Below are 13,151 nucleotides of genomic sequence, written 5' to 3'. Positions count from 1 at the left end.
ATTGGCAACACATACAAGCAAAGATAATTAAAGGTATACTTAGTAGGATTTTCCTAAAAAATAAAGTATAGAGTCATACAAAAATAATCCCTCTCAATGATCACTTAGGCCTAATTAGAATGTGTGATGGTGTGTTTATCCCCTACCTCTGGCTGTATTTTGTTATTTTGTTGTTCATTCTTCGGGATGTTTCTGGGTGTCAACCTTTGGGCTGTAGGGGTGGAGTTGGGGGGAGGTGGGCTGGGGGTACCCCTAAACCAACAACGCAGGTGGTTGAGCCCTCAATCCACAAGTTGCCATATCCGTGGAGAGTGCAATCCAACTGAATCAAAGCGAGAAGCTAAGATACCAAAATATCGCGAGGCAAAATGCCAAGCGACAAAGCTTGTTCAAGCTTGTACAGGGGCGGCTGTAGCTCAGTTGGTAGAGCGGGTCGTTCAATGATCGAAGGGTCAGCGGTTCGAATCCCAGCTCCGACTGTCCACATGTCGAAGTTTTCTTGAGCAAGACACCTAACCCCAAATTGCTCCCAATGAGCAGGTTAGCACCTTGCATGGCAGCTACCACCATTGGTGTGTGAATGTGTGTGAATGGGTGAATGAGAGCTTTGAGTCCCGCTAAGGTGGAAAAGCGCTATATAAGTGCAGTCCATTTACCATTCAAAAACGAGAGTGAATCTGGGGTTGGCGTTCACCCGCTGGCGAGCACTGAAGCAGAAGATGGGGATGAAGAGTGATGAAGCGCATTGTGTTGCCTCTGGGTATGAAATGCGCTATACAAATAAAGCTTTGAGAGTTATGCAGAGTTAGCTTGCTTTCTGGTCGGCAGGTAAGCCGCTCTTAGCTAAATTCAGGGGGTTATATCATTAGGTAGATGGTATCATGCTCATGTGTCTTATCAGGCTACTCCTGATATGATAATAGTATAGCAAGTTTTCACCTTCCAGTGCATTTCCCTCAAGCTATCAGATGATATAAAGTGTTTTCTCCCGATAGAAAGAGGTTTCTCCTGATAAACCATGGATGGGAGGGGAAGAACTCTATTCTGGTGATGTTTACCACTAATAGTGTTTTTCAAGTCAGACAAGTCAAAATGCTGTTGGTATGCCGGGAGGGAACGTTAACTGACAAATCCTATGAAATATACCTTTAATGTTATAAAAAGCGAATCACAGAATCCATTGCAGCATGTGCACTGTTCAAAGCCAAACACTGCATTAAGTGTGTGGTTGTACTACATTGACTGAAAATGACTTTAATGTAAATTTCAATTAATTACTTTTTACAGGTCCTGGAAAACAGGTCCTTATAAGTGTTTCTAGTCTTTGATTTTTTAAAACAAGGCTACACTACAGAATGTTCCTCATAAAACACACTATGTAAGTAGAGTATGCATAAAGATTTGGAACAAGGCCAGAGAATATTCACAGTAACTGGTTGCTAGGGTTGCTAGGCTTGCTTGTGAATGCAGTGTGTGGTGCATGTGCTTCTCCCAGGGTCGTCCTCTGTCTTCCATACCCTCATACCGGAGCATGTGAACATCCAGCCCTGCGCTGAGCTGCCCTACGAGGGACCCTCCATTTTGACAGTGGTGACGGTGGCCATGAAGCACCTCTGGAACAGACGCTCGGGGTCGGGCGGCTGGTTGTCACAGTCCAGCTTCCTGCTCATGAAGTTCATCCTGAAGCCCTGTGGACCTCCTGTGGCAGGGGCTGCTGCAGAATGGCTGGGTCCCTCGATGGGGTCTAATGCTGGAGCACACACAGACAATCACACACACACACACACACACACACACATACATAAATACAGCACGCACACAACCACAATCAGCTTCAAATAAGGGGTATCCAAGTGTATACGCAAATCCACCCACTGATCACACACTGTACCTGGGGTGTTGAGCGGCAAACCGTTGTCAGGGCGACTGGGCTTGGTGGCAATGAACAGGTAGCAGAGGACACACACAGTGATGAGGAAGGCCAAGAGGACCACAGCTGCAATGGAGAGACCTACCAGGGCGCCGACACTAGAACACCGCGGGGAGGAGGAAGGGAGGGAAAGAGAAGAAATGAAGTGGAGGGGAGGCGGGGTTGGAAGAGAATTGAACAAATTAAGGAAATATACTGTAGTAAATAGAAAGAGAGAGAGGGAGCACAAGCAAGAGAGAGAAAGGCTGTGTATCTGACAAGGATATTGTTGAAAGCTTCCATATCTCACAATCAGAGATAGATAGATAGATAGATAGATAGTTAGATAGTTAGATAGTTAGATAGATAGATAGATAGATAGAATAATACACAATACACCATTAGCTTCCATATCTCACAATCAGAAATAGATAGATAGATAGATAGATAGATAGATAGATAGATAGATAGATAGATAGATAGATAGATAGATAGATAGATAGATAGATAGATAGATAGATAGATAGATAGATAGATAGATAGATAGATTAATACACAATACACCACTAGCTTCCATATCTCACAATCACAATCCTGGCTGTCTAGATATATCTAGTAATACACATGTATACATATATGTGCACACCTCCAGCTACAGTGCAGGGCAAGAGTTAATGTTTTCGATGGCGTGTGTGCATGTGTGTGTGTGCATGTGCGCGTGAGTGGGTGTGTTTGTTTGTGTGTTTGTTTGTCTGTTAGGGTGGAAGAGTGTAGCATGGTCCAACTTAGAACCCACTAAATTTTGGAGCGGAGCTGAATCTCGGGGGGGTCCACAGGCTGCAAAAACACAGCCGGCCAAAACACAGCCGGCCAAGACTGAAAATTAACTTTTGGGCTCACCTGCCAAGGGGACTGGTAGATGAAAAAATCCACCGGCCAAGTGTCCAAATGGAAATTTTACCTGACATTGGCGGGTGGCGGGTGTTCATTTTCAGCCCTGCAGCCGGCTATTTGCTGACATTCATTTTTTGGACCAGGATTACGCAAAAGCCTACCAGACCGATTTTAATTAAACTTGGTGGAGGGGTGAAGCATGGGCCACCTTAGAACCTATTACAGAGGAGACACTGGGTTTGGACTGGGGTGCGCGGGGGGAGAGCCCGGAGTGCACCACACCGCCCCCCCCCCCCCCCCCCCCACTGACTGCGACCCGAGGGGGGCGCCACAGAGCCGCCCAAACACGACCGCCCTTTCGCCTCCAGTCATCTTTTGGAATGGAACTCCGCTGACTTGGCTCATGAGCCAATGGGGGTGTTGAAACGGCCAACGTGGGAAGGTCACAGAGACGAGGGGTTTGGACTCTCGACCTTATGATTGCAGCAATACCAAACATGTCCTGCTTGCATGCATGTGAGCATAGAGCCATGAAATGCATTCAGGGGCGGAGGTCTGTGCTCTCCGAGCACCATTTCTAGTTCTAATTAGGCTTTTCCTCCCAGGGCCCAGGCAGAATGACTACAAAAAACTGAATAAGCAAGATATTAAATTCATTGATCAAAGATGTTTATCTGGATGAACAGTTAATTGTCCTCAGCTCTTAAGAATCTTTGAGGGGGAAATGAAATTGATCTCGATCTGTAGCTCGGGAGGTAGAGCGGCCGGCTGGGAATTGCAAGGTCCCAGGTTTAATTCCAGCTCCTGGCATTGTGCCGAAGTGTCCTTGAGGAACCCCAAAATCGCTGCTGCAATAGGCTTCCTAGAACTGTCACCTCACAACTTCTCTGGCCGTTTCTGTGTCATGTTTGCATGTTCTTCTTGTGTTTGCAAGGGTTTCCTACCAAAGGACCCAATACAATCACATGCAGAAGAATAGGCTCTTCAGTCCGGTTTCTGACCAAGACCTAGACCACTTGGACTTGGTCCCGGGGCGCCATGATCGATGTCTATCCCACTACCCCTGGCTGCCCCTGGAGGAGGGCGGTATGGATGGGAGAAATGCAGAGAACAATTTCCACCGGCGAAGCCCGAAAAATTGCATGTGTGTGTGCCGTGTCGCCGCTCACTGTGTGCAATGTGTGTCACGTGTGGCCGAATAAAGACCTCACCTCGGGTCCTGTACTATATTTTTTTTTTTTTAACAGATTTGAAAAGCAGGCATTATTATAACTATAATAAAGTATCTTACCTCAGCCACCACATGTACCCGTACTCGTAAGGGAAAAAGCTGTTTGGATCATTACAGCAGTACTTGATGTCGTTAAATCCACAGCAGTATACCGCAAAAGCATCACCTTCGGGTTTGGGACACGAGAAGTCGTTCGTAAACACGTTCTCTGCGCTGTAGTAGCTCGTGCAGACCGCACTCATGCTGCTGCTGTTGTTTTTTGTTGTTGCTGGAAATCACTTTGATGGGTTAGAGGGGCGATGGGATCGCATTGCAACCTCGCTCGAAAAAGAGTCCTCCTCTGAGAAAAGTAAGGAGGCGGTGAACGGCCGGTGTGAACACTCTCTCTCTCTCTCTCTCTCTCTCACACACACACACACACACACACACACACACACACACACACACACACACACACACACACACACACACACACACACACACTGTAATTTGTGGAGGCGTTGAAAAAGAGTATGGGAACGTGACAATCTTGCGGGTGCTCCAATTTAAATAGTCTGATTTCTGATCTGATCTTCTCCCGAATAACCATAACAGTGCTGATTTTTATTGCAACTAGCTACGTGTTTTATTTGTGAGAAACTTTTGGAATTCGGAGTTTTCATTGTAGCAACTCTTAAGGTTTTTTTGTGTTGCTGCGAATACAATGGAGCTCCGCCGTTGCTGAAGCCAGTGTAACTGTCCAAGGTGCTGAAAAGATGGGAAAAGAGCTTTGCAGTGAGATGTCCAGAAACTTAAAACATGTTATTTTAATGGCTATTATAAAAATATTGTTAAAGATTTGAACACATTTAAACGTCAATCTCTAAGCACAATGTGTATGCAGCCAGATTGGTTGTTGTGAATATTGTAGGTTAGAACAAAGGGTGACTGTCCGCCCCGGCTTGCCCCCTGCTCCCAGTCTGGACCCTCGCCCCTGCCCCAGACCCCTGGTTCGCCCTGCTCACCCCTGCCCCGGACCCCTGTTCTACTCTGCTCGCTCCCGGTCCAGACCCTCGCCCCTGCCCCGGACCCCTGGTTCGCCCTGCTCACCCCTGCCCCGGACCCCTGTTCTACTCTGCTCGCTCCCGGTCCAGACCCTCGCCCCTGCCCCGGACCCCTGGTTCGCCCTGCTCACCCCCTGTTCCCGGCCTGGATTCCTCACCCTGAGCTCCTGTGCCCCCTGGACCCTCCTGGACCCTGAGCACCTCCCCTCCCAGTGACTGCCCCTGCACTACCCCCAGAGACTTTTGTACACGTTGGTCACTTTGTCACTAGGTTTTGTTCGGCCTTCTTATGTGTTTGGTCTTGTGTTCGTTGTCTTGTCTTCTATGTTGGTTTGTGTCCTCCCAGCCCCAGCTCTAGACACCAGTCCCTCACTAGTCTCACGTCACCTCAGTTCCTCCTCTTCTGGCCCTCTAGCTCCCCCCTCTAGTTTTCTGCCCAGTCCCATTCCCTCTCCCAGCCTCCTTCCCTGTTCCCTTCCCTTGTGTCCTAGTTCCTCTGTCCTTGTGTTGGGGTCTTGTTGGAATCCCTCCATGTCCTTGTCTGGATGACAAGCACCTGTGTCTCGTTATGGCTCGTTGCACACCTGTACCTGTACGTTGTTCCTTGATTGTTATCCCTGAGTATATATGCCCTCCTGTTTCCTTTGTTCTCTGTCTGTTCATTGTAAGTGAGTGGCTCCCAGTGTTTCCTTTTTGAATTTGACAATTAAAACACCCTTTTAAACCAGCGCTGCCTGCCGTCTGCATTTTGGGTCCAACATCCACCACTCAAACCTAACAGTGACTAGGTCAGGAAAGCCACGATTAATTGGCAGAGGTGTAAAATCTGGCTTTGTACTGTATATGCCTATGACGCACTTTAAAGCCCTCCCAGGAATTGGACACTATGAGAAACACAATAAATCAGAGACCTTGTGCACACGCTGGTAGTGTGTTGTCAGGCAGTGTGAAAATGTCTCTGTGATTGGCCTGTGTGTCCTGACAAGTTGTTAGCGACACATTCTCCATGGGCCTGTTCAGCATGCCAATAATGAAACAATACTCCTGAAACAATACTGCTAAGACGTGCTCAAAGAGAGCATTGTTGGAGGTCTCAGTTAGAGACGTGATGGAGACCGTGGAGTGTGGGTGGCCTGCTGAGGTGTTGTCTGGGAGAGGAGCGCGGAAGGAGACGGCTGTAGATATTTTTTTTGTACTCGTGTAGCCGATGTTGGTTGCATGCGATTTTGTCTTTGTCTTTTGTCTTTGAAAGACTTGTACAAAAACTCTCAAAGGAGAGATTAAGAACAGAGAAATCTTGTGAGGAGAAATTCCTAGTTCCCTAAAAGCCTGTGGTATAATATCATACTTCAGTGGCAAATGTCAAATGAAATTAACAGTATGGTATCTGAAAAAGATGCCTACTGTAGACCGAGTCAAAGGAGTGAAAAGGGGAATGTCTGTAAGGGCATGGGGTCAGTTCACAATGGACCCACGATAGAGCAGGTCTTTCAATAAAAGTGTTGGGTTGTGATGGACATAGTTGTGTAGAGCAGGCTATACAGTAGCCTATGCCAGAGGAGGGGGCGGAGCAGGGAGCCATAGCGAGGTGGAGTGCCTCGTCAGCCAAGTGGTCAATCATGGATTTTGAAATATATGGTCCCTGGAGGGAACAAATTGTCTGAAGAGTCTGCAATCCATCTTGTTAATTAATCAGGTCAGCAATCCATCTTGTTGTCAATAATTCAAGGATCTTTATTTGGGGGGGGGGGGGGTTGAATCTGTCCCTAGCCCTGTGCTGATATCCTGCCCTCTCTCTCTCCCACCTTTCCTGTTGATCTACACTGTCCTAACAAAGCAGAAATGCCCAAAAAAGGATCTTTATTTGTCATGCACTATGAAACGCTTGATGTTATCTGCTAACGAACCAAAGTGTGTCAATGGTGTAAAAGATTTTGATCAGACAGGGTTTTTTTCTGTTATCCTCAGCATTGAGGAACAACCGCCCAAACAACAACAGCACAAATTGAAAAGTATCCTCTAGCAGCAGAGCATAGCTGCAGAGATGTCATCAATGATCAATGGTATGGTTTAATGAGTTAATCAGTTTCCATCCGCAACGATTTTCCGGTTTTCAGCCAAATGGAACATACTGTAACACTTCCATACAGAGACATCATAGCATTCACTCTCACTCCGTAATTGAGAAAGAGCATTCCTTTCCTGAATGCATTTTGTGGCTCTGTGCACACCAAAATTGAAAGTGGTCTAAATTGGCCCATGCTACACCCCTCCACGAATTTCATGAAAAGCGATTTGATGGAGGTTAATGGCCTGGCTGTGTGTGGGCAGCTCGTGGGCCGGCCCTGTGATTCGGATCTACTACAGAATTTAATGGGTTGTTAGTTCACCCATGCTACACCCCTCCACCAAGTTTCATGAAAATCAATCTGGTACTGTAGTTTTAGCATAAAGCTGGTCTAAAAAATAAATGGAGGTGAATGGCCAGATGGCCAGAAGATATTTCATTCATGTTAAGAGGCTTGGCATTGCACTTTAACTAACTGTCTTTTTCTACTCAATGCACTGACAACTGGTCTCTTCAGGCGGTCCGCTAAATGACCTCAGGTGAGGTTTTCCAACAGGAGGATCTCCACCAACCTCCGCTGGACAGATCTCTCCCTACTCCTCTGTGGAGGTGACGTGCAGCTTCAGTCACAGTGAGACTATTTGAAGATAACTGAAGTTTTCCTCTCTTCCTAAAATTACTCATACAGTATACTGTATGACTCTCATCTTAAGTTTGATGTAAACACTGAGTCAATTGTTAAACTCCTTCAGTGTGAGTAAATCCATCCTGTGTACTGTCTATCTGTCTTATATTGAGAGTTTGTTAACTTTTTCCATTAATCTGTTGGTTTAACTTTGTCCGTGAAGGACAGAAACTGCCTTAACAATATTGTTAAAGTCTGCTCCAAAATCATTGGAGCCCAGCAGAGTGACTTAAACTCTTTCTGGGAGAAACGTGTTCTCCAGAAGGCCAAACGTATTACTACTAACCACGACCACATCCTGCCAGTGAGCTTACACGAATGTCGTCAGGATGGCGCTATCTGCCGCCTCTCAGGAAGACAAACCGTTACTCCAAATCGTTCGTTCCCTCTGCCATTAAGCTGCTGAACGCAGAGTAGGCCTACCTTTCTTGAATGAAGAGTTTGCTGCACCTATTTTGCACAAACCACATGTTGGTTGCCCCTGTTGGCACTTTATTTGATTTATTCTTGTATTCTTAGTGAATAATTTTCTTCTGCTCTCTGCCTAACTTCATGCCATTTATCGTGTTTCCTCTGTCACTGATGATGATTGTGCAGTATGAATGTGTATATGTAGTCGGTGGACTGTAGAAACTGAATTGCCCTTCGGGGACAAATAAAGCTATCTGTATCTGTATCTGTATCTGTATACTGGCACATGTGCTACAAAACCTGTACAAAAAAGTATGGAGGTCCATAAAAAGGTCCTCTCAGCAGCAAAGTGTCAAAGGTGACATTTCATCTGGCTAGAGATTTTGTGCAGAGGATTCCAAACTAGTCTGTGACCTTCACCCATTCAATAATAGATGGGAAGTCGTCCTATATTGAGAAGGGAACACTGTGCCCCCTTGGAACGTACAAGTCTCAAGCACACACAAGCACATCTAAAACACATTTTGTATTGTACGCCTATGACGCACTCTGAAGCCTCCCAGGGATTGGATACTATGAGAAACACTGTGAATCAGAGCCTGTCCACACACTGGTAGCACAGCAGTGTGTTTGATTTGGTGGAGGTGCAGGAGCTGTCCCCAAGGACAACCCTTTGTTTTTTTCATTTTGTTGGGATTCATGGGCCAGGAGGGGGGGGGGGGTTCAGACAAATGTCAGTCAAAGAGAATGAGCCCTCCCCCCCGATCATGTGACCCTCGGATACTTACTGGGGAAACCTGGGGAAAACTGCTAATCCTTCATCTGCATTTCTAATAATGACCCATAGATGTTGAACGTGTAAGATATTGAAAATGAATGAGGAGAACTCCTCAGAAATCCTCACTGGTTGCTTTATGTAATCCCAGATAATCCAGAGTTCAATCCTGAAGCACAGGAAAATAAATTGGCAAGAAAGGGGATTATTTGTGAGTGGATGTGGAGTGTGGGGTGTGTGCAGAGCATATCTCACCCACTCACTCACCTACACTGACCGTTCACTGCTCTGTTCACACTAAAGAAGACTCCTCCTCTGTCCCCTGGTTTTATTCTCTCTCTCTCTCTCTCTCTCTCTCTCTCTCTCTCTCTCTCTCTCTCTCTCACTCTCTCTCTCTCTCTCTCTCTCTCTCTCTCTCTCTCTCTCACTCTCTCACTCACCTACACTGACCTACACACTGCTCTGTTCACACTTAAGCAGACTCCTCCTCTCTCCCCTGTTTTTATTCTCTCTCTCTCACTCTCTCACTCTCTCTCTCTCACTCTCTCTCTTTCTCTCTCTCTCATTCTCTCTCTCTCTCTCTCTCTCTCTCTCTCTCTTTCTCATTCTAATTCATTCATGAAACCGACCAGATTAAAGAATTTACTTTGTCTCAGTCTTCTCAGTCGCTCATGCTCCATCTCCTCACCATCAGTGTGCGTGTGTGTGTGCGTGTGTGTGTGTGTCTGAGTGCGTATTTGCATGTAAATTGTGTGAATATGTTATTTAGTTGTGAGTGGTTGGAGAGGATACATGTGTAATTTTCTGAGATCATTGTCAGTGACTGTAGTGGCCTGAAGTGGTTGAGGGATGCCTAGTTAGTCAACAACATCAGTATCCCAAAAAAGGTGTTGTGTTTTCATGTTTGGTACCTCTATTGATATTTCGGTACCACTTTACATTACAGCTCGGTAATACGGGGTAATACCATGACCTGGGTACTCAGAATAGGAGAATTATAACCATAGGATTAAACAGAAACAGGTACAGTAATCTTGCATTTTCCAGCTCTGATTCCATGTCATTACTTAGAAACCAAATACCCATATGTGTTTCCAGGTAGGAAACCATGAGCTTAGTTGGGATTTTAGGAAGGATACAGTATAACCCTGGAATTAAATATAAACTGACAATTTTGCATTCCATATTATTACATAGAAAATACCCTCTCTGTTTCCATGTAACAAATCATTGGGATGGGGGGTAACTACACAGGTAACTACTACTAGTATTTTCTGGTAATTTCCTAGTAATAATGTAGATATTAACATGGTAACTCTAGTAACTACACTGGTAACTACTACTAGTAACTAATGATAATTGCCATGGTATTACCCCGGTATTACCTGTATCCTCTCCAACCACTCACAACAAAATAACATTCACACAATTTACATGCAAATACGCACACAGACACACACACACACGCACACACACACACTGATGGTGAGGAGATGGAGCATGAGCGACTGAGAAGACTGAGTGAGAGTTAGTTCTTTGATCTGGTCGGTTTCATGAATTAATTGAGAGAGAGAGAGAGAGAGAGAGAGAGAGAGAAAGAGAGAGAGAGAGAGAGAGAGAGAGAGAGAGAAAGAGAGAGATAGAGAGAGAGAGAGTGAGAGAGAGAAAGAGAGAGAGAGTAAGAGAGAGAGAGAGAGAGAGAGAGAGAGAGAATAAAACCAGGGGAGAGAGGAGGAGTCTTCTTTAGTGTGAACAGAGCAGTGAACGGTCAGTGTAGGTGAGTGAGTGGGTGAGATATGCTCTGCACACACCCCACACTCCACATCCACTCACAAATAATCCCCTTTTTTGCCAATTTATTTTTCCATGCTTCAGGATTGGACTCTGAGATTATCTGGGATTTACGTAAAGCATCCAGTGAGGATAGCGTTCTCCTCATTCACTTGCACTATCTTACAGGCTCAGCATATGGGTCATGAACTGTACTGTGCCTGAACACACTACACTGCATTTGATCGCCACATGCAAGCTGATCATGTAGAGAGAGAACATTTTTGCCTCCACCTTCATGCTCCCACCCTTTACAGTAAATGTCTTTTTATTTGTTATTTTTCCATAGCAGGTCACTTTGGCACTGCAATCAAACAGCCTTATCTAGTAATGACTCACCCCTGGTCCTTTGTTTATTGGGCCTACGCCACCAGTTGACTTGAGTCAGTGTTTCATCAGTATGGCTATTTTCTAACCCTGGCTCCTGGCTGATTAGCTTTGAGCAGCGGAGCACACGTGTCATTGCCTATTCACATCCATACTCCCACTCAGAGGACTGCCAAGATCCCATAGGACACAAGATGTGAACAAATATATGCGCACACGCACAGTTCATTATGCACTCGATATGCCGATAGCGTACACACGCATGTTTAATGATCAGACCATAAGCGAGTCAAACTCATGTGTGTGCTCTGTTGGTTTTATAATCACTTTGCTTTTACTGTAGGTGATGCAACAAATTGCAATGTTGAAACGTAATTGTTGATGTACGGCAGGTTCATGGTTGCTTAAATGTCAGAGAGAGAGAGAGAGAGAGAGAGAGAGAGAGAGAGAGAAGATGAATAGAACAGAGGAATTTGAACGCTCTTTTTGTTCCAGTACGTGCTTCCTTTCATACTCTCAACATTTCTACTGATTAGGAGATCTAACAGGAGATCTGCCAATTATCAGTTGAAATAATTAGATGCATTTATGCTGAGAGAGAGAAAGGTGATTAGAGTGGATATTGAGTGAACCAACAGAGATACAATGTAAGATAAGATATAGTATAACTTTAATAATCCCCAGGAGATGAAATTGGGGGCATTACAGCAGCAGAGAAAAGAGGGAAGTAGAGATAAAAGGGAAGAGAGGTAGGTGAAAAAAAAGCTCAAATCACATTGATTTTCATCACAGGGACCTTGCCTGCTTTTCGATTCCACCCTGTTTTTCAGAGAGAGTATCCATATGAGATGAACTGCTTGACAGCTGCCTCTCATCCCTTCCAATTTCATTCTCACTTTGGAGTAAAATGAATGGGCTACATGTTCTGTAGAAGATATGATTGATTAAATTTAATAAGTTTGATGGCCAACCAAAATTAGTCTTTCTGGGGAAATGGTTGCTAGGTCAAGTGTGGCTGCAAATGGATTTTACATGTTATTCATCTAGCACATTCATTCCCAAACTGTGAGGGGGGCCTCACCTGGGGGGCCCCAAAGAAATTCAGGGGAGGCGCGGAGGGATGGTCAGAAAAAAAAAGAAAAGAAAAAAAAGGAAAATAATGCTTTTTGTTTTTGAAATGTCTATGGTTTTTATGAATGAAACATCATTTTAAAGGTCAGAAGATCGAAATAAATAATGGGAGAGATGTATACTAAATTTGTGGATAGTGCAGAGAGAGCCTCCCCCCGCAGGTATGAATGTATTGTGCGAAAACGTCATAACGTTAACTAGCAGCAGCTGCCACCGAGCTAACTTAGCTGTGTAAAGTTATGGGGTAGCTAACACTGCCTTGCAAAATGGACAAATTAGGGGGTTGGGGGGGTGCGGGTGTGTTACTCTTTTCAGAAGGGAGGCCCACATTGATGGAGTTTGGAAACCCATGATCTAGCAGACACTCTTAGCTGGGGTATTTGAACTAGCAACCTTTTGGTTACTTGGCCAAAGCTCTTAACCGCTACCTGCCGGCAGATTTAACAGTCAGAAATATTTGTCTTGTTGTGAAGCAGGATAGGTGTGGCAGGACCTGACTGTCAACATCCTGACTAGAACCACTGTAGTCTGAATCTTCATTTCCACCATGCTCCTACATCCTTCATGTCCCTGCGAGTGTGTGTCTGTGTGTGTGTGTGTGTGTGTGTGTGTGTGTGTTGTGTGGTGTGCACATTGACTGTTAATAAGCATGTGTTGTTTTTTTCAATACATGTTGACAGTCGAGCACTCAGCCTGTCTGCCCGGTAACAGATGAGGCCCAAGCCTGAGGGATTAGGATCTCAGTATGTCACCGGAATCTCATCTCATCAAATATACACGCTGCCAAAGAGTTGTGGGTCAGGTGTGTGTGTGTGTGTGTGTGTGTGTGTGTACATTATGCATATGT

The 13,151-nt window shown here is 45.2% G+C and overlaps 1 protein-coding gene across 1 annotated transcript; it reads right to left on the bottom strand.

Annotated features, from left to right (window-relative positions):
• Nucleotides 1-1,562: 1,562 nt before the first annotated feature.
• On the bottom strand, nt 1,563-4,276 carry LOC311325338 (protein shisa-like-2A; the record flags this gene model as incomplete). Its single annotated transcript, XM_084458017.1, has 3 exons — nt 1,563-1,750; nt 1,892-2,028; nt 4,095-4,276. The coding sequence occupies 3 exons, from the start codon at nt 4,274-4,276 to the stop codon at nt 1,563-1,565; spliced, it is 507 nt and encodes a 168-aa protein (XP_084314143.1).
• Nucleotides 4,277-13,151: the final 8,875 nt, after the last annotated feature.

This window comes from Borostomias antarcticus (genome assembly GCF_949987555.1).
Source record: "Borostomias antarcticus genome assembly, chromosome: 24".
Classification (NCBI taxonomy): domain Eukaryota; kingdom Metazoa; phylum Chordata; class Actinopteri; order Stomiiformes; family Stomiidae; genus Borostomias; species Borostomias antarcticus.
The sequence above is the reverse complement of the archived record's forward strand: the minus strand, read 5'-3'. Positions and strand labels throughout refer to the sequence as shown.